We start from the raw sequence: 27421 nt of genomic DNA, 5'->3' as shown, positions 1-27421 counted from the left end.
CTGGGCCATCACTGTAAGATCCCGCAAGTATTCTTCCTTCAGCCCAAAACCGAAAACGTCGAGCAATCAGCAGACATTGACGAGCCAGTGGACAACCAAGAATGGGGACAATGGACAAAGGAATACCTAGAAGTATCCCTGCAAGCCTTGACCGATCTTGCCTCCTCTCAAACTATGAGAGTAACCGGACTAGTACAAGGGCGCCATGTGTCGGTTCTTATAGACAGTGGCAGCACTCTCAATTTCATTACCCAAACATTGGTCAGACAACTAGGGATTCCGGTCCAACCATGTACAACATTCCAGGTGCACGTAGCTAATGGGAGCAACCTGGTGTCGACAGTACGTGCACGGGATTAAAACTGAAGAAACAAGGACACGAGTTCGAGGTAGATCTACATCCCCTGGAAATCAGTGGAGCAGATGTAGTTCTTGGAGTCCAATGGTTAAGGCAACTAGGGCCGGTGATATGTGACTGGGTCCGTCTCACAATGGACTTTCAAGTGGGCAGCTCACAGGTGCATATTCAAGGACAGCTGTCCAAGGATCCAGGACCCATTAGTCTCGCCACCCTAAGAAAACAGGCAGCAGACCCATCCCACATCATTTTAATGCAGATAAACTCCCACGGGAACGGCCCAATTCTAGCCCAAGGAAGTAACTCCAGCAGATCCGAAGAAGCCGACATACAACTACAGCAGCTACTTCAAAAGTTTTCAGTGATCTTCCAAGAGCCTAAGGAACTACCACCGAGACGTGCCCATGATCATTGCATTCCATTCCATTGCTGCCCGGAACGGCACCCACAAATGTAAGGCCCTATCGTTACCCCTATTTTCAGAAACTAGAGATTGAGAGACAAGTGCAAAATATGCTTGATAGAAAAATTATACAACCCAGCCAAAGCCCATTCTCCTCGCCGGTATTACTTGTGAAAAAGAAGGATGGGACATGGTGGCTTTGTATAGACTATAGGGCCCTGAACAATATTACTGTGAAGGATCGATTTCCCATACCGGTAATCGATGAACTCGGTCGAGCCACCATATTCTCTAAACTAGACCTGAGATCGAGATATCATCAAATTCGGGTCCATGAGGGTGACATCCACAAGACCGCCTTTTGTACACACGAGGGGCATTATGAGTTTTTGGTCATGCCATTTGGGTTGACCAATGCACCAGCTACGTTCCAAGCACTTGTGAATGACATATTTCGACCCCATTTGCGCAAATTTATACTCGTTTTTTTATGATATACTTGTATATAGCGCTACATGGGACAAACACATAGTACATCTACAAATCACCTTGGAACTACTAAGGACTCATAAACTCTTTGCAAAGGAGTCAAAGTGCGCATTTGGACAGACTCAAGTACACTGCTTAGGGCACGTAGTCGAAAACGACATTGTAGCAGCAGACCCGGAAAAGATCTCAAGCATGATAAATTGAACCCGACCTCAAAATGTTAAGGAGTTACGGGGCTTCTTGGGTCTAACAGGGTACTACCGGCGATTCATCAGAGGGTATGGACTGATTGCTGCCCCCTTGACAAGTTTACTTAAGAAGAATGGTTTCTGCTGGACTAGGGAGGCCCAACAGGCCTTCGAGATGCTCAAAACAACTGTCTCGTCCCCACCGACGCTCGCACTTCCAGACTTCTCAAAGGACTTCATCATTGAATGGGATGCGTCAAGCCAAGGAGTAGGTGCAGTCCTCATGCAAGAAGAAAGGCCACTAGTGTTTTTCAGCAAAGCAATGACAGCACAAAAATGGGCCAAGTCAGTATACGAACGTGAACTGATAGCAATTGTTCTCGTAGTTCAGAGGTGGCGACCCTACCTTCTAGGGAGGGAGGTTCATCATACGAACTGACCACCAATAGCCTGAAATTTCTGTTGGAGCAGTCCGTACTATCCTCGGAACAGCAACGATGGATAGCCAAATTACTCAGCTATGATCATGTCATTAAATACAAGGCAGGGCACACTAACAAGGTGACAGATGCGCTGTCACGCCAACCACAACTATTTCCATTACTTCTCATGGGCCCAACATGTTCCATCATGAGTCAGTTAAGGGAAGAAGCTGAAAGACACCCACAACTGAACAAGCTGCGTTCACAAGTCCAAGCCACCCAGGGTACACAGTGGAGAATAACTTGTTGTTGTATAAACGTCGATTGGTGATACCACAGGATTCAGCCCATATTCAGCAGCTTCTTGAAGTGTTCCACTCATCACCAGCAAGAGGACACTCGGGGATTTTGCGCACTTACAAGAGACTAGCCACCCAATTCCACTGGAAAGGCATGCGGAATTCGGTCCAAAAATTCATAGCCGAATGCGTCATTTGCTAGAAAAATAAGGCTGATACCCAGTCTCCAGCAGGTTTGCTACAACCACTCCCAATTCCTACACGTGTGGGCGGATATATCCATGGACTTCATGTTATGGACGCATTCCTCGGAAAGACGTACCATCGCCGCCGGCAGCAACAGGAACCTGACCCACCGCCAGATTAGATTAGATCATCTTGCTTGTTCTTATCTTATTCTATTGCTCTTATCTTATCTTGTTAGTAAGTTATCAGATTAGGATTAGTTTATCTTATTATCAGATTAGGATTAGTTTATCTTGTTATCAGATTAGGATTAGTTTATCTTGTTATCAGATTAGGATTAGTTTATCTTATTATCAGATTAAGATTAGCTTATCTTATCCTTAGCAAGATAGAATTGGAAGTCTCCCTATTCAGCAAGGAGACTCCCTAAGATTAGGACTCTTGTAATCTCCTATTTAAGGAGACACCGTTATTGAATGAGGACATCGAATATTCAGTCAAGAAAGAGAGTAAAGGAGAGTTAGGTGATCTCTTGAACAAATCACCATTAGGGCGCCTAGATAGGTCCATCAAGAGCAGGGAGGAACAAAAGAAAACAGAGGGTTTTCCCCGTGGACCGACCCGTGACGACATCCTATTCACGGGCCCATAACACTTCATAACAGGGCTTCCCCTTTCCTATGGCAAGTCCGTCATTCTCGTAGTTGTTGATAGATTCACCAAATACTGCCATTTTCTCCCTCTTTTCCACCCCTTTACAGCTTCGATGGTGGCTGAGATTTTTAATAAGGAGGTGGCACAACTGCATGGTACCCCTAACTCTATTGTCCCAGACCGCGACCCAATTTTTATGAGTCGTTTCTGGGTAGAACTTTTTCGACTACAGGGAGTGAAACTCTTCAAATCTACCAGGTACCATCCTCAAACAGATGGGCAAACTGAGGTGGTCAACCGGAGTTTGGAAACCTATCTAAGGTGCTATGCAGGGGATAGGCCACGTCAGTGGCTCAAGTGGCTTCATTGGGTGGAATGGTGGTACAATACCATGTATCACAGTGCAGCAGGAATGACTCATTTCTGGGCTCTATATGGACGGGACCCACCTCCCCTACTCCCATATGAGAAAGGGTATACAGCAGTAGCACCAGTGGAAGACCAACTCCTCCAGCGGAATAGGGTGTTACAAGATCTCAAATCCCACCTCCGTCGAGCCCAACAATGGATGGCAGACTCTTACAACAGAAAGCATAGGCCTGTCTAGCACCAGATTGGGGAGCAAGTCTTCCTTAAACTACAACCATACGAGCAAGTTTTAGTAGCAGGCCACAGGTGGAACAAACTGAGCCCAAGGTACTTCGGCCCATTTCGGATTGTGGAACGCATTGGGTCTGTGGCATACAGGCTTGACCTTCCAGCAACATCAAAATTGCACCCTGTATTTCATGTATCTCTATTAAATAAATGGCCAAAAACAGGAGCAATAACAACAACCACCCTCCCATCATTCTCGGAAGATGGCCAAGTTCAAACTGAGCCCACCCAGATAACAGATTTCAGGTGGATACACAAAGGGAATCACATCAAACCAGAGGCATTGGTGGTATGATCAGGTCTCCCACTTGAAGATGCAACTTGGGAACCTTACTTGGACTTACAGAATAGATTTCCACATCTTGACCTTGAGGGCAAGGTCGCTTTCAAGGGAGGAGGGACTGTTGAGACACAAATAAAGGGAATAGAGAGACAAGTGTACAAGAAAAGGCCACATCAGCCTTTAAGTAATGTAACTGACAGCCAACCACTAGAACAAACTAAATAACAAACTGGACAAGTGGAGAGGCTGATATAACAGAATTGTAACGGAAGTGTTATAAATAAGGAAAAGAAGCCAGAAGAGGAATTATTGATTTTGGGAATTCAATCTCTCTCTCTCTCTCTCTTTCTTTTTCTCTCTCTCTCTCATCCAGAAGGCAGGCTTCCTCGAAAAGTCCCTGAGTTAGGCAGTTACCTAATAGGAGCACTTTGCTGGGAAATAGCTTAGGAAAGAATTAATACTTGTGATCATCTTCAAAAAAAGAAGCCTTTTTGGTGCTTGTCCCCGCACTGGTGTACCCTTTGTAAAGCCACTGGTGAGTCTTGCTCTCATTTACTTACATCCTGCTCTTTTACTTCATCTATTTGGGAGTGGTTTATCTCTTTATTTGGTTGCAGGTGGACTCCCCCGTCAAGCATTCGAAGCCTCTTCATCTATCCAGTTGGAAGCTAGATCAAAAAGAGGGGAAAAATCTTGTGGAGGTGCACCAGGGCAGCAGTTTGTTGGAAAATTTGGGAGGAAAGGAACCAAAGGATATTTGCTGAAAAAGAAAGAAAAAGGGACACGATTATAGAAGTGATTACTTTGAGGGTAGCACAATGGGTAAAAACAATGAACCTATTTGATGATGCTCCAATAGAGACCATTGTGAACAACTGGCAGGAAATAACAGTCTCGGCTCCAAGCAGAATCAATGTCCATCCTTTGTGGCACCCCTCGATGGAAGGTTTTATCAAACTCAACTTTGACGGGAGCAATGAAGGAAATCCAGGACCATCAGGGGTTGGTGGTGTTTTCAGAACAGAGGCAGGTTCAGTGATAGCCCTTTTTTCAGGACCAATTGAAGTTGGAGACTCATTGAGAGCAGAAATTCTGGCCCTCTTGGAGGGGGTAAAAAGGGCTAAGGAGCTGAATATAAATGGGTTGGTTATCGAAGGAGATTCACAAGTGGTAACTGGCTGGATAGAGAAGGCAACTGATGGGTTATGGGCATACATTAATGAATGAAGGCAACTCAAGTGGCTAATCCAAGGAACGGATGTGCGTGTCTGGTGGGTTAAAAGATGTGCCAATTCATTTGCAGATGCTTTGGCTAAACAGGGGTGGGAAGAAGTCATTTTTTTGGGCTACACTGTAATTTTCCTTTTGGGGGTGAGGTAAGAGGGTTTACGGTTTACCTCCCCCCACCATTGTTTTTAAACTTTTTTCTTAATGAAAGTTTCTGTTACTGATAAAAAAATGCTAAAGCAAGCAAGAAGAACTATAGATATGCAAATAGAACTAAAGTAAGGAAAAACTAAAGCCTAACAAGTGTTTTGATTACCTGAGGATCTTTATCACTTCCACCATATCCTGAATAAAAAATGTATGACTGTTCTATAGATGTTTTGACCTTCAATAATAAATAATACTTAAATTAGACAAAAAAGCAAACCACAGAAAACAAGTAATGAAAAGAAACGTATTAAAATGCCATAATGACAAATAACAACAACAAAAATAAGAATATACATTGCTATTGCTTTTCATGATTGGACAGAAGGAACTGCAAGTCGAGGCAAACTTAAGAATACAGGGATGAAATCACATGAACCAACTAAGAGATAAATCAAAGGATCACAAATAAAAAGTAAATCGTTAATGAATGGTGTAATATACCAGGCTTCTAGTATTAACATATTGGATAAGTTTGCCTTCCTTTAGAGAGTATATAAGCCTTAAATTTCCTTGCCCAACTTCTATGGTGCCATCTTCATTTCCTTGCGTTGTGTATACTGTCGATCTGGTTGAACTAGCTCCTATTGTAATGCAGAACCAGGACAACTAAAAGGTCAGTAACTTTAAAAAATAATTTCTCTTCTTGTTCCAGTTCACAGGAAGATTGAAGTTCTAAAGTGCCTATAATGGTTAACCTGTCTTTTTTGCATCTGAGACAAAGTAAGTGCTGAAACCAAGAGGTGGGACAGATGCCAGAAATACCAGCGAATTCTTAGGTGCGCTACCGGGAGATTTTCCCAGGTATGCCTTAACATAGTAGCTTCTTATGCTGGCAGAGGCATTGGCTAGAGGTAGAAGCTGTGATTCAGTTTCTCTTCCACTAGAGTCCCGAACAGTAACTGCTTCACTGCTGACCTGAAACAAGTTTGTTTCTGTAAGTTGAAATATGTCAAATAAATGTCTAAAACATTTAAATTTGCTGGATTTCAGTACATAGGTTCTCATGGATGTCTATGGGCTCATATAAAGGATATCTCCTGTCAAATGGATAATTATGTCAGTATTTAGATTTTAGAATCTTTAGCATCCAGCTTAAGTATCAAGGTTGACTCTTTTATAAATAATTACTAGTCTTCTGTTATTGGTTAAATTTGATATGGAGTGACAGGGTTTGTTAAACAATAAAACTTCCGAAGATTTTCCATTTATTTTTTCTTCAAATTAATCGAATTTCTTGGATACAACTGCTTCTACACTACAACTCTTATGGGCTTCATTGTATAATTGATGCGGAAAAGAGGTGGCTTTTTAGGAGCCTAAACTGCTATCCTGTTTTATTTATTACAAATTAATAAAAGTTACCACAGTTACTGATCAAAAAAGGGAACAAAAATAAAAAGATGCTAGCAACAGAAATACTAACCGGAATTCGAACTATATCCTCTCTCTTCCACCCAAGAGGATTGTAGACAACAACAACCTACAAATGCAAAGAAACGATCAAAAGAAAGGTGCATGCAGATTTTGACAAATTCATTAAAAATCTTTTTCATTACAGAAAAAAAAAAGTTGTAGATTAAATCTTGATGCATAAACATACCATAAACAAAATGGAGTACTTACCAAGCTTCTTCCTTGAGACAAATCAATTTCTGATGGAGGGCAGTAACTTATATTCAGAAGAGGGCACTGATGAAGAAAGTTCATATAACAGGAGTGAGTTGTATATTTTACTTTTATTATTCAAAGAAAAGAATGCACATGCCTAAATGTAGCATAAGAACGATAACATGTAATATACAGAATCATATAAATAACATCTTCATCAATATATATGTCTTTGACTTTTTCCAAAACCAAAATAAAATACCTAAGAATAAATGAAAAGGATTATAACCCTGCCAAAAAGGCCCCTTTCTACCATTCCAATCCCTTATATAAGCTTTTAATGATGATTTTGGTAGGTTGAGTACTGGGTGGTAAAGGAAGGTGATGTTCAAGATCATCAAGGAGATGCTGCCACCAGATGTTCGTGTTGCAAGAGATGCTCAAGATCTTCTTGTCGAGTGTTGTGTAGTGTCGGAGTTAGTCGAAGCCACTAGAGTTCTCTGAAATTTTTGGAGGTGAAGATGTTTCATAGAAGACCCTCTTGGAGATTTCAGGGAGGAGGGAGGAGATGGGAAGTAGAGAATTGGTACAGGAGAGAAGGGATGGGCGCGAGAGCAAGACCAAACTTTTCCTACAGTAAAGCGGTGTCGGCCGATGCTTGGCCGGATTTTGGGCATTCAGAACTCAAGAAGGTGGAGGATAAGCAGGTGGTAATGACAGAGGTCCAAGGTGTTGAGGCAAGAAGAAAGTTCCTATGTGATTGCTTGGTGGGAAGATTCTGGTGGAGAGTAAGGGTTCGAGAAGTGGAAAGCTGGGTAAGCAGTTCTTGGAAGGAAGGGGGGTGAGGGTGAAGAAGCTGGCGGACGATCTTTTCCTTTTCATCTTTCATTTGAGATCTGATGCAGAGTGGATCCTTGACAATGGTCCATGGAAAATGGGGAGAAATCATCTCCTCCTTGATTGGTGAGGAGCTAGCGCAGGATGCTTCTATCCGGAGTCGAGTGAGGATGTTGATCGCTCGGACTCAACCTGGGTTAGGGTGTTTGGTCTTCCTCTGATTCTCTGGTGTCCAAGTGTGATCAAATCAATTGGCGATACATGCAGTGGGTTTCTAGAAACTAACAATTCCCCAGAGGAGCTAGCTACTTGTGAGTGGATTCGTATGAAGGTGAGAAAGAAAGATCCGATTCCTGAGAAGGTTGAGATTGTGGCTGGGGAGTCTCTCTTCTCTGTTTGCATTTGGCCTGAAACTTTGCCGTCAGTCCAAAGATGGAAGAAGGGTAACCAAACAAATAAACAAGTTCAAAAGGATAGGATGGGTTCGGAGATCTCAAAGATGGTTGTTTTAGAAGATGTTGGGGAGAGTTCACTGCTTCAAGAATCTCTGAGAGGTATTCAGGCCCGTAACATGCCGCCGATGAGGTCGCCGGAGATTGGTGGAGAAGAAGAAGAGACCCTCGATGCTAATCTGGACCATCCAATCTTAAATCCTATGGAGGGTCAGGATCCTATCTCAAGGGATAGCTTCGAGGATCGTGCGCAAAAGTTAAAGTTGGGAAGTAGTGGGGGAGATTTGATGGTTGAGGAATTAAAAACTTTAATTAAACAATGTCTCAAAGAAATGCACGTGGTGCCCATGGAGGAGGACGTGCTGAGCAGGGGGAGGGAGGCTTGACAGGGATCAGAAATTGGGAAACGTGAAAGAGAGGGTTTTCCGAGACGGGTCCAGGACCCGGACCAGTGCCATTCGTACCCAAAGAACCCGAATATTCGATCCATGCAGGCGTTCAGGAGAAGCAAAATTTCAAAGTCCGCCAGTGAACCAAGGTGGTCCATTGGCAAACAGAATCTCATTAGTTTTTTTTTTTTTGATCAATAACACTTTCATTAATTCATCAATAGAAGATTTACAAAAGGAAGACAAACACGCTTTTCTTCCAAGAGCAACAAAGAACCTCAAGAAAGGGAAAAAAGAAAAAGAAAAGAAAGAAAACACACTAAGGTTACAGCTTGGCCCAAAAAAGTGAATCCCTTTCTGCCCCTTGTTTAGCTAAACCGTCAGCTAGGGAATTAGTCGATCTTTTAACCCAACGTATCTTAACTTCCATCTCCCGCACCAGCCACTTGAATTTCCTCCTCTCATTATTGTACTTCCATAAGCCATTGTGATCTTTAAGCAGCCACCCTATCACCACCTCTGAATCCCCTTCAATTAAGAGTTTCCTGATGTTCAACTCCTTAGCTTTTTGGACTCCTTCCATAACTGCAAAGATCTCAGCTCTAAGGGAGTCACCCACTCCAATTGGGCCTGAGTACATGGCAGAAATGACCCCAATTCCCGATTGTCCCGGATTTCCCCTGCTACACCCAAACAGAATCTCATTAGTTTGGTTCGTCTAGAGCCGACCTGGGTCAGCCAACCTCCCAAACAATCAGAGTTGACAGGGATCGAGACTCCAGTTGAGCCGGTTTCTCTGTCATCGGACACTGAGTTCAGAGGTGATGGTCAGGGTGGTTCGCCACTCCCCTTGCATCCCCCTGATTCAGAGAGTCTGCCAGAGGCTGAACACAGGCGGCGACAAAAACAGCTTCTTCCTCTGGTACCTGCGGAAGATAATCTGCTGGTGGTGACTCCCATTGCAGTGATGGGGTCTGAGGTTCAAAGTGATAGTGTGGTCGACTGTCTCAATCAATTCAAAGAGCCAGAGAGAAGTGGGAGAAGCCCTGATTTGACGAAGAGGAGTGAAGAAGCTCACCTGAAGGAAAATAAGGATAAAACAAATTCTTTGGAAGGCCAGGAAGGTAAGTACAGTAATAATGTTACTAATCCCTCCTCTTGGGTGACCTTGAAGCTCTTGGGGTTGGGAAATTTCCCGGGGATTTCGATGGAGGGGATGGAAGCTAAAACATAAAGTTTTTGGAAGGGATTGAACAAAGAGTTCTTATGGAAAGGGGAAAATGGCGGCAAAACAAGGAGGAACCAACTCAAAGAGACAGAGAAATGATGAGACTTACTTGGGGGATGAATGACAAGGTGGGGAGTAGTGAAGGGGTAGCAAGGGGGTCTAAGAAGGTTTGAGGTGGGGGGTTGATTGTATTCTGATAAGTTTTTTCATGGAGTTAAAAATTTTATCTTGGAATGTTAGAGGTTTGGGTTCGGGAAGGAGAAGATTAGTGGTTTGTGATTCCCTAAAGATGTCGAAGTCAAAGATTGTCCTTCTCTAAGAAACAAAATTGGAGAAATTAGATGCTGCTATTATCCGAAGTATTTGGGGGGAAGATCAGGTTAGGTGGAACGCATTGGCAGCTTCTGGGAGTGCAGGGGGCCTTCTGAGTGTTTGGGATCCTTCATTTTGTAGCCTTGTTTCTAGCAGAATTGGAAATTTCTCAATTTCTTTAATTATGAAGCTCCATGATGGCAATGTTATCCAAACTATAAATTTTTATGGACCAACAGTTTCAAACCTCAGGGCGGGGAGGAATTATCAGATATGAGAGGATCACTAATCCATCCTTGGATCATTGGTGGAGATTTTGATGTGACTTTATCGGTGGAAGAGAAAAATACAAGGGGTAGAAGAACAGTGTTGATGAATTTGTTTGCTGATTTTATCAATAATATGGAACTTATGGATATCCCTATTCAGGGCAACAGATTCACCTGGACCAATAATCAAGAAAATCCCACCCTTGTGCGGCTGGATAGATTTTTGGTATTCTCAAATTGGGATGATATCTTTCCTGATTTTAGGCAGGTCACCCTCCCTAGACTGGTTTCTGATCACAGTCCTATTCAGCTTATATGTGGTCATCATGAGAGAATCAGAGCTCCTTTTAAATTTGAAAATGCCTGGTTTGAGGAGGACAAGCTTATTCCTTTGATCAATTCTGTGTGGAATGAGCTTCAGGTGGAGGGTTCTAGCTCCTTTATTTTGGCAAAAAAGTTAGGTGTCATCAAAGGAAAATTAAAAATTTGGAATTTGGAAAATAGATTGAATTCGGGTACTGAAAATAAAGCTTTATTGAGTACCATTGAAGAGATTGACAAAGCTGAAGAGGTGGGTCCCTTAACTGAAGAATTGAGATTAAAAAGATCCAAAGCAAAAAAAAAAAAAAAAAACAGCTATGACAAGTTGGCTGTAAAGGAAGAAATTAAGTGGAGACAAAGAGCCAAAACCACTTGGCTAAAGGAGGGTGATAAAAATACGAAATTTTTTCATAAAATGGCAAATGCCCAAGCAAGAGCTTCTTCAATCAACAAGCTGGTGTGGGAAGATAGGAGTGGAGAATCATGTTCAGAGATTAAGTCAGTAGCAGTTTCCTTTTATAAAAATCTCTATAATGAAAGCTGGACCCATAGGCCTTTTCCTACTGATCTTCCTTTAAAGCAATTGAATGAAGATCAGAAACTTTGGCTTGAGAGACCCTTCACAGAGGAAATAAAGGCAGCAATTAAGAAGTTAGAATGTGATGAATCACATGGGCCAGATGGTCTTACAAACCTTTTTTACTTAAAATGCTGGGATTTTGTGAATAAAGATTTGTTGAATGTGTTCCAGGCCTTCCATACAAATGCACCTCTGCAAAGAAGTTTGAATGCTACATTTATTACTCTCATTCCAAAGATTGAGGGGGCTGTGAACATTAAGAATTTTAGGCCAATTAGTCTCCTGCACAATTTCTATAAAATCTTGGCTAAAGTCTTAGCAGAAAGAATGAAAGGGGTGCTAGACAGTGTAATTTCTAGTAACCAAAGTGCATTTGTTCTGGGGAAGCAGATGGTTGATTCAATTCTCATTTCAAATGAATTGATTGACTCCAAAAGAAGAGAGGGTACCCCGGGTGTAATTTGTAAACTTGATATTGAGAAAGCATTCGATGAATTGCCTAGATCTGGTGTTGGAAAAAACAAACTTTGGGCAGAAATGGAGAAACTGAATCAGAGTTTGTGTTAAGACCCCAAAATTTTCCATCCTAATTAATGGCCAATTGAAGGGGTTTTTCGGTAGCTCTAGAGGTTTGAGGCAGGGAGATCCTCTTTCCCCTTTGTTGTTTATTTGTGTCATGGAAATTCTAACTCTTTTCAGTAAGAAGGCTGCAGATTATGGGTATTGGGATGGATTTGCAATCTCCCCTGGAAAGGAAAAAGTTAATATCCTCCAGTTTGCATATGATACCTACGTTTTGTTGATGCATCTCCGATTCAGTTGGAATCAGTGCTTGGGATTCTGAGTTGGTTTGAAGTGGTGACTGGTTTCAAAGTTAATTTGAGTAAGAGTCATATCATCCCAGTGGGTCTTGTCCCAAACTTAGAAGAATGTGCAGAAGTGATGGCTTGCCAAACTGATTCTCTCCCGGTTAAGTATTTGGGGCTGCCTCTTGGGGCTAAATATTCTTCCTCCGCGACCTGGGTTCCAATTATTGAGAGAATGGAGAGAAAATTGACTTCTTGGAAGGCAAAATATCTGTCATTTGGGGGCAGAGTGACACTGATTAAGAGTACCCTTTCTAACCTCCCTACTTCCTCTCTCTTTTCCCCATCCCAATTAAAATAGTATATAGGCTGGAGCAAATCCAGAGGAATTTTTTATGGAGGGGATGGGAAGAGGAAAAGAAAATCCATATTGTAAAATGGGAGCAAGTGTGTCTCCCAAAGGAAGTTGGTGGGCTGGGATTAAGGAATTTGAAGAAATTTAATTCTGCCCTTCTCAGCAAATGGTTATGAAGATTTGCTACTGAAAGAAATGTGTGGTGGAGAAACCTTATTGCGACAAAGTATGGGGTGGAGTGGGGTGATTGGAGATCTAAGTTTCCTCATTCAAGAGGGGATAGATCTCTCTGGGCAGGTATGTTGAAGAATTTTCCTATCCTCTTGGATGGGATTAGACTTAAGGTGGGGAAAGGGGATAGAATTAAGTTTTGGAAGGATCCTTGGTGTTCAGAGGTGTCCTTGGAAGAAGCTTTCCCCCTCCTGTTCCAAATCTCTGTGAATCAAGATTCTTCAGTAGCTGAGAACTTTAATGCTTCTGGTAATTCAATTATTTGGACTCCTCTTTGTAGGAGAAGCTTGTTTGACTGGGAGGTGGAAGAGTATGCGGTTCTGTTGGGGTTGCTTCAAAATCAGATGATTGATTTAAGTCAGGAGGATGAATGGAGCTGGAAATGGAATGCAGATGGTTGTTTTTCTGTCAAATCCATGGTTCTCAAGCTGTATAAATCAGGTCAGGAGGATTTCCCTGCCAGGCAGATTTGGAACCCAACTAGTCCCTTTAAGATTAATTTCTGGTTTGGACAATGGCTCTTGACAAATGTCTGACTAGAGTTAATCTAGAGAGACACGGAATTCAGATTCTGGATCTTTCGTGTGGTTTGTGTGTTACTCTTGCAGAAACTACAGAGCACTTGTGTATCCATTGCCCAATTTCTTCTATTGTCTGAGGGCATTTCCTAAAGGCCTTGGAGATTAGTTGGGTTATGCCAAATTCAGTGAAGGAGCTGCTGAATTGTTGGAGAATTGAGGGCCTCAGCAAGAAAGGTAAGCTTGTTCGGAATACCATTCCGGCAGCTGTGTTATGGTCCATTTGGACTGAGAGAAATAATAGAATTTTATGTTGTAAAGTCCAGATGAAATAGTGAATAGAGCTGTGGGTAAGTAATTCTCTTGGGTGTCGGTGACGGAGGAGTTTAAACATCAGAATTTGCCTCTTTTGTTTTGTTCTCAGTCTTGGATGAGATTGTAGTTTGATTTGGGCCCAGGCAATCTTTATGGCCTGGGTTTTGTTGTACTTTTCATCTTTTTCTGTGATGAATAAATTACCTTACCTTTTTCCAAAAAAAAAAAATAATTCCAATATAGTATCAAATAAATAGAAAAATAAAAACTGGTTGCTGTTGAAAAGTTCAAAAACCAAGTTAACATCTTTTGGCTTATAAGTTCATGCAGTGGGTGCAAGACACAGATTATGCTTGTATGCATGCTTATGTTTCATATAGTAAACATATAAATACACATTCAAGTCAAAAAATTGAAGCAACATTTTTTCTATTATCTTTTTGATCACTAAGAGAAAATCTTAAAAGCATAGGCCATAGTTTTCAAGGCACCAAAGCAAGGCTAGGCAATAGTTACCTTGTCACCTAGTCACCTAGGCAATGGGAATTTTTTGAATAAAAACCATGAATTCTAGGGTAATTTTTAGGTTCCATAGCAAGCAACAACCATCATTCACTATTAATTGTCTATAATCTTTATAGAAAATGTATAAACTTCATTTAAAACATAGAAAATCAAAATATTCCTGAAAAGAAAAGGAATTTTAGAAAATAGTGGGGCTGAGCCTCTACTTTTGTCCTAGGATAAGAAGAAAAGAAAAAGAAAGGATAAAAATGAAGAAAAGGTTTAGAAAGGTTGAAAAAATCAATATGTATTGATGACTCAGTTTGGAAAGAGTGCAAAATACATGTTTTGCACTGTACATATTTGTATTTGTACTCTTTCCAAACTGAGCTGATTGGACAAAATTTTGAGTTCTTCCATGTTTATTGGTTCAAGTTTTGAAGTCTTAGTAGTCGCTCAAGATTGAACAGACACTTAAAAGGAGAAGAAAAAGTAAGAAAAGAAGAGTGAGAAGAGAGAGAGAGAGAGAGAGAGAGGGAGAGGGAGATTTTGATAAAAGAGAGTTGGGTTGATGTGTTTAAACAGCCGCCCCCCTCTTAAATTTATATACATAGTATCATACTTGTAAAAGGACTGAATTGCTTATATGGCAAGATAAGATAAGATAAGATAAAGCTGAAAAAAGACTAATCCTAATCTTATAAAAGACTAGTCCTAATCTTATCATAAAGAACTAATCCTAATCATAACTTATTGCTGACATACGAACAGTGGGGACCACCTTAGTGGGGTCCACATTAGTGTTCTCTACACTCCCCCTCAAGTTGGGAATAGATGTTTGTCATTCCCAACTTGCATAGATTTGCCTCTAACTTCTTCCTTGAAACCGCCTTGGTGAGAAGGTCTGCCAGCTGCATGTCAGAGGTGATGTATGGAAGACATACTTCTTGAGATGTAACCCTTTCTCTGATAAAATGTCGATCCACTTCAATATGCTTAGTTTTGTCGTGTTGTATCGGATTATGGGCTATATTGATGGCAGCTTGATTATCACAGTACAACATCAAGGGTTTCTCATAAACAATACCTAACTCCTCAAATAATGATCTCAACCATAGGATCTCAGCTACACCATTTGCCATGGACCTATATTCAACTTCAGCATTGGAATGAGAAACAACATTTTGTTTCTTACTCCTCCAAGAGACAAGGTCACCTCCTACAAAAGCACAATATCCAGAGGTAGATCTTCGATCATCAACACACCCAGCCCAACCAACATCTGTGAAAACTTCTTTCTTCATGTGATCATTATTCTTGAATAAAATGCCTTTGCTTGGGCACCTCTTCAAATATGCTAGTATCCTCTCAACTGCAAGGAGGTGAGTAGTCCTAGGAGAGTGCATATACTGACTAACCACACTGACTGCATAACTAATGTTGGGTCGAGTGAGACAAAGATAGAGAAGTTTTCCAACTAACCGTTGGAACATAGCTTTATCTTCAAGGGGTTCTCCACCCTCTGCACTGATCTTGTGATTTTGTTCAATGGGTGTGTCAGCATGCTTAACACCTAACTTTCTTGTTTCTTCCAAGAGGTCAAGAACATACTTTCTTTGAGAAACAAAAATCCCACGCTTGAATCTGGCTACCTCAATGCCCAAGAAGTATCGTAGTTCTCCCAAATCTTTTACCTCAAACTCTTGATGAAGGAGTTGCTTAAGGGACTCAATCTCAGTATTATCATTTCCTGTTACCACAATATCATCCACATATACAGCAAGCAAGGTTAAGGAAGAATCCACTCTCTTAATAAACAAGGTGTGGTCTGACTAGGCCTATACATATCCGAACCTTTCAAGGGCTTGTCTAAATCTATCAAACCAAGCTCTGGGAGACTGTTTTAGTCCATACAAGGCTTTATTCAACCGACAAACCTTCTTTCCTGCCTCCGTACCATAAAATTCAGGAGGCAACTGCATGTAAACCTCTTCTTGCAAGTCTCCATTGAGAAAGGCATTTTTAACATCCATCTGATACAACGGCCAAGAGTAACTGGCTGCAAAAGATAATAAGATTCTGATAGTGGTCATCTTTGCTACTGGTGCAAAAGTTTCCAAGTAGTCAATACCATATGTCTGAGTAAATCCTTTTGCAACTAATCGGGCCTTATACCTTTCAATAGAGCCATCAGCATTATGTTTCACAGTGAATACCCATCTACATCCAACCGGTTTCTTACCTTTAGGCTGATCAATTATCTCCCAAGTATTGTTTCTGATGAGGGCATCCATTTCTGCTTTTATTGCATCTTTCCATTCTGGTACTTTCAATGCTTCATGTATTGTTCTGGGAATGGGAACATCGGCAATGAATGTGAGAAAAGACTTATAGGAGGGAGACAAATGATCGTAGGACAAGAACTGAGAAATGTTGTGAGCTGTGGATGTGGTACAACGACGCTTGCCCTTACGAACTGCTATGGGAAGATCAAGATCATCTAATGAAGGTGAAAGCTCCATGGTGGGATGTCTCTCATCCGTAGTATCTGTGGTACCTGGATCTGGCTCTGTAGGAGGAACTGGGGCAACTGTGGTACCGGGATCTGGATCTGCAGAGGAGACTGGGACTGGCCTACATTGTTGATGTCCAAAATCAACCTGTCTCCATCGTCTATGATAGACTCTCACATCCCTGCATCTCTGACAGCCCTCCCCATTACACCCCTCTTCACTTAATGGGATAGGTAAAGGAACTTCTGACGAGTTAACCCCATCCTTACTACTCTCCCCCTGAGGAGAAACCCTTGGATAATAGGGTACATCTTCAAAGAAAGTGACATCCATTGAGACAAATCTTTTCCCAGAAGTAGGTTCATAGCAACAATATCCCTTTTGAGTTTGTGCATAACCAAGGAAAATACATTTTGAGGCCTTAGGATCAAACTTGGAACGATGAGGGCCAAGAATCTAAACAAAGCATGTACAACCAAAGGTTTTAAGGGGAATGGTAAATAACTCTTTATCAGGATATAAGAGGGTAAATGGAGATTTCATGTCAAGAACCCGTGAAGGAATCCTATTGATGAGATACACTGCTGTAAGAATAGCATTCCCCCAGAAACATATAGGCACATTGGAGGTAAACATAATGCTTCTGGCTACCTCCAATATGTGTTTATTCTTTCTCTCAGCAACCCCATTTTGCCGTGGTGTATGAGCGCAGATACTCTGATGGATAATTTTATGTTCAAGCAAATAGGAGGCTAATGGGTTTGCAAAATATTCTTTCGCATTATCATATCTAAAAATTTTGATTCTGACCCTAAATTGGGTTAAAATCATCTTATGAAAGACCCAGGTTAATGCTGGAACCTCATCTCGAGAACACATGAGATAAATCCACGAAAAATGAGTATAATCATCAACAAACAGTAGAAAATATCTGTACCCCCCCATGGCAATGGTATGGTAAGGTCCCCAAACATCAGTATGCACAATTTCAAAGGAAATATTACTTCTATTATTACTTAATGAATTGGTTGTCCTGCAGTGTTTTGCAAGTTCACAACTCTCACATTTCAAACTAGACATCTGGATAGATTCAAATAAACTAGGAAACAAACTCTTTAAAGCCCGAAAAGATAAATGACCCATCCTATTATGCCAAAGCATAGCCTGATCAATAGACTGAGAAACACAAGACCTCTTAGTCTCACTATCTTCCCAATGAGGACTCCCTCCAAGCTGATAGACTCCATTTGCCTCACGGCCAATCCCAATTACCTTCCTTGTCTCCAGATCCTAAAAAACACATCGATCCGGAAAAAAGGTTACTGAACATTTCTGATTTTTTGTAATGCTACTAACTGAAGGCAAGTTAGTACTAAGCTTAGGAACATGCAAAACCAAAGATAAGAAAATAGCATTAGACAACTTGATGTCTCCCTTGCCAAAAATAGGAACGAGGGAGCCATCAGCAATGGACACTTTGTCTCTGCCTGAAGATAAGTGATATGTAGTAAATAGTGACGGCAAGCCAGTCATATGGTCAGATGCTCCAGAATCTATTATCCATGAATGTTTTGTATTACCTGAAATTGAGGCATGGTGAGCTGAGGCCCGATTACCTGAATGAGAAAAAGCTGAGGTAGGGGGTGTTGATGGTGTCTGAGGAGGTGGAGCTGAATTACCAACTTCATTTTCCAGCTGAATTAGAGCAGCTCGGACAGCAGCTAGAGTATCTAGAGGATTGCCTCTTGTACTAGATGAGGTTGTACTATCAGTGTTAACAGCCATATTTGCATTCCCCTTTTTATTTCTAAGTTTTGCTGGAACTAGATGTGGATGTAACTTCCAACAGGTCTCTTTAGTATGTTTAGGTTTCTTGCGATGCTCACATATTAGGTCCTTTTTAGCTTCCTTCTTCATGTCTCTTTCCTTATCACTCCCAGATTTGGGCTTAACTGCTGCCAAAGCTCATTCAAAAGGTTGTTGTTGTAGCATAACTTTTCTCCTAGTCTCTTCGTTGTGCACTAAGGAATAGGCCTGGGACAGAGTTACATTGTCTCTTGTCAACAGTTGCTACCTCACAATATCATATTTCGAATTTAGACCAGCCAGGAACTCAAAACACTATTAGTTTCAATCTGCTTTCTGTAAATCTGTGCATCCTTCTGGCTTTCCCATTCAATTGATTCAAGGTGGTCAATTTCATGCCATAGGGATTTCAAGATTGAAAATAAACAGAAACTTGTTTCTCACCTTGCTTGAGATTTTTAACCTCACATTTCAGCTCATAAGCCCTAGCAACATTAAGGGGCTGAGAGTAGGTTTCTTTCACAACATCCCATATTTCTTTAGTTGTTTTTGCCCATAAGTAATTTCGGTTGATGTGTGGCTGCATGGAATTGCACAGCCATGTCATCACCAAATAATTTTCCTAAATCCACTTAACATAAGTGGGATCCTCCTTATTTGGTTCCTTCACATCTCCCAACAAATAGTTCAGTTTTCCTCTTCCCCCAATGGTCATCATGGCTGATTGGGCCCACTCTAAGTAGTTTGAACCATCAAACTTTACAGTTGTAATCTGGAAGGTGTTTTAAGTCATGCCACCTGAACCAGTCCCAAAAACACCCTCCCCTTGGTGCTTGAACTCCATTCTTGGTTAGGGGTTAAGCAAAAAGCACCTTCTATTTACTGTAACAATCAGCCTACTGGGTTTGAAAAACTAACGACAGTAGGTCTAGAAGCAGAAATCAGATTCAGAGAAAGAAAAAAAAAAATCCAATTCACTGTATCACTGTATTAATCAGCCTACTAAATCTGAGAACTAATAGCAGTTGGCCTGGGTACAGAACTCCAAAAACAAAGATCAGAGAACAGAGATCTGATAGCAGCCAAAAAAAAAGTCTAATCTCTTATCCAGACACAGTAACAGTCCTGGATTTTAGGGTTTTCTCTTAAAACCCTAGAAGAGAAAAAGAAAAAAATTCTATTTAGCCGTACCTCACAAATTAAGCTATCCTTGTTGCTGCCCTCAAGAAGGAATAAGACCTTACCCAGGAATTTCTGAGAAAAAAAATGATCTTGATTCAAAAAAAATCTTGCTGAAATTCTGATCGCCAACTTCAGTTTGCTCAAAACTGTTCTTGATTCTGATCAACCCGAGAAACTTTTGAAACAGAACTGATCTCGGAGAAAAATCTTCTTGATCGCCAACTTCAGTCTTGATGAGAGAACCAAAAAATCTGATTGGCACCTCCAATCTTGATCAAAGACCTAACCTTGATCACTTGATTCTTCTCTGATTTTTCCTTATTACAAGGAGCACTTTCCAATCCTTGGACAGTTGCTGAAGGCTTCTTGTAATCTCCAAGAATCAGTCGAATGAAAAAAACTCAGCCCTAAATAGTTCTCATGTGGTTGGCTGAATTAATTCCACATGAGAAAACCTAGATCGAATGCTCTGATACCAAGTAGTTGCTCAAGATTGAACAGAGACTTAAAAGGAGAAGAAAAAGTAACAAAAGAAGAGGGTGAAAAGAGAGAGAGAGAGAGGGAGATTTTGATAAAAGAGAGTTGGGTTGATGTGTTTAAACAGCCGCCCCCCTCTTAAATTTATATGCATAGTATCATACTTGTAAAAGGACTGAATTGCTTACATGGCAAGATAAGATAAGATAAAGCTGAAAAAAGACTAATCCTAAACTTATAAAAGACTAGTCCTAATCTTATCATAAAGAACTAATCCTAATCATAACTTATTGCTGACATACGAACAGTGGGGACCACCTTAGTGGGGTCCACATTAGTGTTCTCTACAGTCTTCAAGGGTCCAAGACAGTATACATCTTGATTGAACCCTAACAAATAAGAAAAATAATAAAAATAAAACTAGTATTTTAACTCAAGCTGAATCATTTAGTTTAATAATGTCTATTTTATTTTATTATAACCTCAGAAAGTTAAACATTTAAAAGTATCCAACAGCACCAAGTAAGAAAAATATCTTGGCGACTAAGTGAGGTGACCCTTCATGAGCCCCTTATCACCTAGACGTCACTCTACATGTTAAGCTACCTTGGTATTACCTGACTGTTATATTCAGTATATCCTGAGGTAGTCTCTGTTTTATATGATAGTGAACTGTTCTTGTATCATTTGGTGTAGCAATAGCAGACATGCCTTCGCTAGGTTATTTGGCTTTTCATTTGATAGCAGCATGTTTGTGTCTTATTGGATGGTCGTAAGAAATTGTTATGACTATGTGAACTCATGAAAACCAAATCACCCAGGCATACACACACTGGGTGATTTGGTTTATCATTTGACTTATAGCATGCATGGGTTGTTTTAGAGGCCACAATAAAGTGTTATGATTAGGTAAACTCATTGCTCCACATGTTAGGGCTACCTTTTTATTTCTTGATATTCCTAGTAAGCTAGTGGGTTCTAGAGTTAATCTCCATTTTATCATATGATAGAAGGTAGTTCATGTATCACCTAAGGTAGCAACAAGCATGCTCTCACTGGGTAATTTTGTCTTTCATTTGATCAATAGAATGCCTATGTTTTATTGGAGGGTTGCAAAAAAGTGTTGTGACTATGTGGACTAATTGAAACCAAATCACCTAGGCATGCACTTTTTTTTTATGAATGAATGGTATTTTATTAAATAGAGATAGAAATAGTACAAGCATGAAGCAGCCTAAGAGGAGGCACAAGGTGTTACCTCCCCTTAAAGGTGGTTCCAAACCCAACTCTTTTCAGATTGCAGTTACAAATTAGCCAAAAACAGAGAATCCCTTGAAGCCCCTTGTTTAGCTAAAGAATCTGCCAAAGCATTTGCCGATCTATTTACCCACTAAAAGCTAACTGACATGGTTCTCGTAAACCATTTGACTTTTTTGATGATGTCCCTATATCCCCAAACAACAGTTTCTGGATCCGACATCCATCCCACTATCACCTTAGAGTCTCCTTCAACTATCAAATTAGTCACTCCAAGTTGGTTGGAAATCTGTAGTCCTTGTACCATAGCTAATATCTCAGCCCTTGTAGAATCTCCATAACCCACTGGACCTGAGAACAAGGACAGAATGTTTCCATCCTTATTCCTCAAGATCCCTCCTATATCCAAAGGTCCTGGATTGCTTTGACTGCTCCCATCAAAGTTCAACTTTACAACTCCTTCCGGAGGGGGTAACCAACTTGCTTGTATTCTATTTTTCTTGGATGATGTGGAGGCCACTGCTGCCCAACCCCTTCGAAGGTCATCACTAGAGTAATCCGCAAAGAGATCAGTAGTTTTTAGCCAAAGGATTGCCCTTGTCAGTATACAATCCTTTATTTCAGCGATGCTTCTCTCCTCCTGGAAAATTATGGCATTTCTTTCCTCCCAAATGGTCCATAAGAGGGCTGCCCTAATACATTTCCACATTACTTTCCCTCTCTTTGTTGGCCAACCAAAAAAAGACGGATCAAAAAACAGATTTACTTCAAGAGGCAGGTTCCACCTGTACCCAAACAGCATAAAAACCCAATTCCAAATATTTACTATAAAAGAGCAAGAAATCAATAGGTGATAACAGTCCTCATTCTGCACTTTACATAAAATGCACCAATTGGGGGACAAGCATGAATAAGGTCTCTTTTTTTGTACATTGTCAACAGTATTAATTTTACCATAATACACTTCCCATCAAAAACCAGCAATTTTAGGTGGAATTGGCCTTGAGCAGACTTCTTTAACTAGGAACAACAAAGGGGAAGGAGTAGAGCATAGGGACTTAAAGAAGGAAAAACAAGAGAAGGAGCCACTCGGGGTCAAAGACCAAATTCTTCTATCTAATTTAGGAGGGTCCAAACAAACAAAATCAAGTAAAAGTAAGAGCTCAGAGGTAGCAACTGATTCCTCATCCCTCGACCCTCTACGAAACCCAAAATCCCAATTAAGAGACAATGGGAGAATGGGGGGACAAAGAAACCTCGAAACAAGCTCCTTTTTATAGAGGGAAATAGAAAAAGGGGAGGGATAGAGGTCTTTTAATGGTTGGTTGCCCATCCAAACATCTTCCCAAAAAGCACAGAATTACCATTGCAGACATCATACCTTACGAACTTGAGAAATTTTGGGAGTCTCAAAGAACCATTCAACCTAAAAGCTTAAGCTGTTAGGTGAGGTCCTTGAATAGGTTGATATTCTCTAACACAACACGCCCCCTCACACGAGGGCCCATTGGGCTTGAAGCGTAAACAAGCACAGGCCCACCCATACCTTGTGCTGAAACTTGTTTAATTATAATGGGGGTAACAAGGATCGAACACTAGACTACTTGGTCAAAATGGCTCTGATACCACCTCAAAGAACCATTCAACCTAAAAGCTTAAGTTGTTAGGTGAGGTCCTTGAATAGATTGATATTCTCTAACACAACAGGGAGGATGCCAAATCACCTTCCAAGGTGTATTGAGTGTGGCCCGTTGAGATACCCCAGCATCCCAACCAGATTCAGAACAGCCATGGTTACTAGCCACCACCTCATGCCACAATCTCTCTCTTTCCAGATGCCACCTCCATAACCACTTGCCCAAAAGAGCTTCATTCTTATTTACTAGGTTCCCTAACCCTAAGCCACCTTGTTCCTTGCTCCGACTCACCATCTCCCATCTAATCAAATGATCCTTTTTCTCTGCACCTAGCTCCCACAAAAAATCCCTCATCAACTTTTCTATCTTTTGGCTTCCCTAACAAGTATCCTAAAAACTGACAAAAAGTAGATGGGTAAGTTTGCGAGTGTGGCCCTAATCAAAGTTATTCTACCCCCCCCCCTCCAGAGAGATATAGTTCTGTTTCCAGGTCACTAGCCTTTTTTCAAACTTCTCTACCACCGGGATCCAAAACCTACTTTCCTTTGCATTTGCACCTAGGGGAAGTCCTAAATAGGTCAAGGGCCAAGCAGAAATAGGGCATTCTAAACAGGCAGCAATAGACTCCAACTCCCTTCCCTCCACATTTAGCCCCACTACACAGCTCTTCTCAAGATTTATTTTCAGGTTTAAGACATTCTCAAAGAGGGTTATTAGATTTCCCAGATTCCTTGCCCTCAACAAATCACATCCCTCACAAAAGATTATGATATCATTTGCAAACTGAAGGTGGGTAACCGAAACTTGATTTTTTCCTAATCTCCAAGATTATGACATCACCTAGGCATGCACTTAAAAGGTGATTTGGTTTTAAATTTGATTATTAGCATGTTCAGGACTTATTTGAGAGTCACATGAAAGTGTTGTAACCGCATGAGCTCATCGAAATCAAATCACCCGGGCATGCACTCACTAGGTGATTTGTTTTTTCTTTTGATTTATAGCATGCTAGAGTTTTGTTGTAAGGCCACAAGAAAGTATTGTGACCATGTAAACACACCACAACACATGTTAGGCTACTTTGGCATTTCTTGATCGTCTAGTGAGGTAGTAGACCTCAGAGGTAGTCTCTATTTTTTTCTCATATGTTGGTGGGTTATTTTTGTATCATTGGGGTAGAAAATAGGCATGCACTCACTGGATGATTTGATTGTTAGCATGTATGTGTTTTATTGTAGGGTTGCAAGAAAGTGTTGTGACCATGTTAACTCATCGAAATCAAATCACCCAAACATGCACTCATTTAGTGATTTGGTTTTTCATTTGATTGATAGCATGCTTTTGTTTCATTAGAGGGTTGCATGAAAGTATAGTGGTCGTGTGAACTCATCGTTCAATACATTAAGCTACCCTGGTATTTCTAAATTGTCATTTGGTTGATACCATGTTGTGTTATTTTTGGAGGGTCAAAACCATGTGAATTATTTCTCTACATGTTAATCTATCTTTGTATTTCTTGATTGTCAAAGTAAGGCAGTGGACCCCAAAGGCATAGTTCTCAAGGCGTCGAGGCAAGGATAGGTGATGGGTTTTTTTTAACAAAGCCCATCTTTTTTTTACCAACAAGAAGAATTTTGTTGAAAGCTTGTATTTTCCTAAGTATAGTACTGCAGGGGTACTATTTTACTTTTACCCTTTTATTTTTTAGTTGTTGTCGCCCTAGTATATATAACAAAAGAGCTGGTGCCGCCAGCATGCTTTTTGACTATCAATCTTTTCTCCTCTCTTCTGCTCTCTCTCTCTCTTCTCCTCTTCTCTTCCATCACTGCACTGATAACATGGTATCAGAGCAGGACTGTTAGATCCGAAAGAAGAAATCGAGCACAGCTTCCCTGTCTTCTCCATTCGCCAGATCCAGATCCAGATTCATTGAAGATTCAGATCCAGGTCCAGATCGAACTGAAGTACCTTCTCTCCCTTCTCCTTTTTTTTATTTTTTCTGGTCGTGTGCCAGAACAGAACCTGTAATAGGTTCAGACCATTAATGTGAGGCAAGCAGTCCCTTTTCTTTCCTTTTTTGTGGGGTCAGCTGATCCCTGTAAAACTGTAGGTCATGAGGACCTTTTGTGGGCTACAACAGCAGCTTTTATGGTGAACCGGAGGTCAGAAAGTAACCTGTACTTGCTGTAACAGATTTTGTGTGCTGCAACAGCAGCTTTTATGGTGAACTGGAGGTCAGAAAGTGACCTGTACTTGCTGTAATTGCCTTCCTGTTGATGCGTAGGTCAAGAGATGACCTATATGCACTGTGGCAACACTTGTGTTAATTCTGTAGGTCAAAGGATGACCTGTTAGTGCTGTTACAGCACCTGTGTTTTACAGAAAAGAGGTGTATTTTCTGAAGAAAAAAGGGGTTCTCCCTGGTACCCTGTGTTAGGATTTTTTTTAAGGCTGTGTACCCCTCTAAGAGTGTTTTATTGAATCTGAAATCATGAGTGGTGAAGATTCTACTACATCCAGTGTTTCCTCAATGCCGAATGGAATGAGTGGGGGTGCGGACCTATCCTTTCCCATGGTTGTTATTCCTCTCGACAGTTTAAATTATTTGGAATGGTCAAGAGGGATCAAGTTATACATTACTGCAAGGGGGAAGATAGGTTATATAAATGGGAGAATCAAAGAACCCAATTCTGGGAGTGCTGAATACGACAGATGGAACCAGGAGAACAACATGGTTATGTCCTGGCTTTTAGTGTCTATGCAACCCCAAATAAGAAAGAACTTTATGTGGACTGAAACGGCAAATGAAATCTGGGAACAGGCAAAATCAACCTATTCTGAGTTGCGCCACTATGCAAAGATTTATCAATTATAGGCATAATCGTCCACTTGTAAATAGAGGGAGATGTGTCTTTCTGTGTACAACTCCAACGACCTCTGTCTGGAAGGAGCTAGATCATTATCAGAGTGTGGACTGGAAGTGTGATGAAGATGCAAAATTATACAAGAAACTTGTATCTCAGCAGAGAGTGTTTGCTTTTCTACATGGCTTGAATCCGGCATATGAATCCATCAGAGTTCAGATCCTAGGTAGCAAGGATCTTCCCTCCGTCCAGAAAGTTTATGCTCTTGTACAATCAGAAGAAAGTAGAAGGAACTTGATGAACAATTCTGGAGGGGATGCAGTTGGGTTGGCAGCAAAAGGAAGTGTGATTACAGGTGGTGGGAACACTTTTAAGAGAGGAGACTCTCAAAAAAGGGCGGATGACAAAGACAAATTGTGGTGTACTCATTGCCAGAAACCCTGACACACCCGAGATACATGTTGGGATCTCCATGGGAAGCCAAAATGGGCTCAAGATTTGAACAAGAAGCAAGGTTCAGATCTGAACAAAAAGTCAGGATAGCAAAGTACAAGAAAGAACACTATGGCAAACATGGCCTCTCAGAAGATCAGCCCCCCATTACTACTATGATACCGACTCACGTCTCTGGATCTGACCCAAGGGAGGATATTATTAATTCCTTCCGTAACCATTTAAAGCTCTATGGTAGAGCAATTCGTCATATGGATGCTCCTCCCTCAATGTCATTTGCGTCTACATCAAGTAACTCTGCCACAGCCTTCCATGTTGCATCTCATACCCTTGACACTCCCTGGATCATTGATTCTGGAGCGTCTAAACACATGATTCGTAAGTCCTCTTACTTTCAAACCTATCACCTCCTTTCTAGAAGAGACAAGGTGAGACTAGCTGATGGATCATATACTACCATAGCTGGTCAATGAACTATTTCTCTTCCTTTTGGCCTTACACTCTCTAATGTTTTACATGTCTCAAAATTTCCCATTAATTTGTTCTCTGTTAGTAGTATTACAAATTCCTTAAACTACTCAGTTACCTTTTTCCCTTCTTACTGTGTGATCCAGGATCTGGCCTCGGGGAAGACGATTGGTAGAGGATGTATGGTGGATGGACTTTACATGCTGGAGAATAAAGTTGGTCTTCAAGTTACAGAGTCTAAGAGTCAGTCCTGTAAGAGTCAAGTCTATTTATGGCATTGCCGTCTTGGTCATTTATCTTTTGAGTCTTTAAAAGTGATGTTTCCAGAATTGTTCAAGTCAGTGTCAGTTTCAGACTTTTCTTGTCAAACTTGTCAATTGAGTAAGTAATGTAGAACTCATTTTCCTTCAAAGAATAATAAATCTGAATTTCCTTTTCACATTGTTCATTCTGATGTGTGGGGCCCGGTTACTTTACCATCTAAGAGTGGCTACAAGTATTTTATTACCATTATTGATGATTTTTCTCGATATACATGGGTATATCCCATGCGGACAAAGGATGAAGTACCAAAAATTATCCAAGACTTTCAACGGATGATCTACACCCAATTTCAAACTGAAATCCAAATTTTTCAATCAAATAATAATGCCAAAGAGTATT

General features: G+C 40.8%; 1 protein-coding gene across 2 annotated transcripts in view; it reads right to left on the bottom strand.

The window, feature by feature from the left end:
- The window catches only part of LOC104591859 (Glycosyl hydrolase family 38 protein), a 71220-nt gene that overhangs the window by 23679 nt on the left and 20120 nt on the right, over positions 1-27421 (bottom strand). For both annotated transcript variants that reach the window (XR_016085426.1, XM_010250927.3), the window contains exons 13-17: positions 7000-7065; positions 6800-6856; positions 6072-6291; positions 5818-5957; positions 5483-5551 (exon numbers count right to left, since the gene is read on the bottom strand). Coding sequence is in view for 1 of the 2 variants with exons in the window: in XM_010250927.3 (XP_010249229.1) it covers positions 5483-5551; positions 5818-5957; positions 6072-6291; positions 6800-6856; positions 7000-7065 (552 nt within the window). In the remaining variant the exon portion in view is untranslated. The remainder of the gene's footprint in view (positions 1-5482; positions 5552-5817; positions 5958-6071; positions 6292-6799; positions 6857-6999; positions 7066-27421) is intronic.

Source organism: Nelumbo nucifera, chromosome 4 (assembly GCF_055504915.1).
Source record: "Nelumbo nucifera cultivar China Antique chromosome 4, China Antique-T2T, whole genome shotgun sequence".
NCBI lineage: Eukaryota > Viridiplantae > Streptophyta > Magnoliopsida > Proteales > Nelumbonaceae > Nelumbo > Nelumbo nucifera.
Note: the sequence above shows the minus strand (reverse complement) of the source record. Positions and strands in the feature narration are given on the sequence as shown.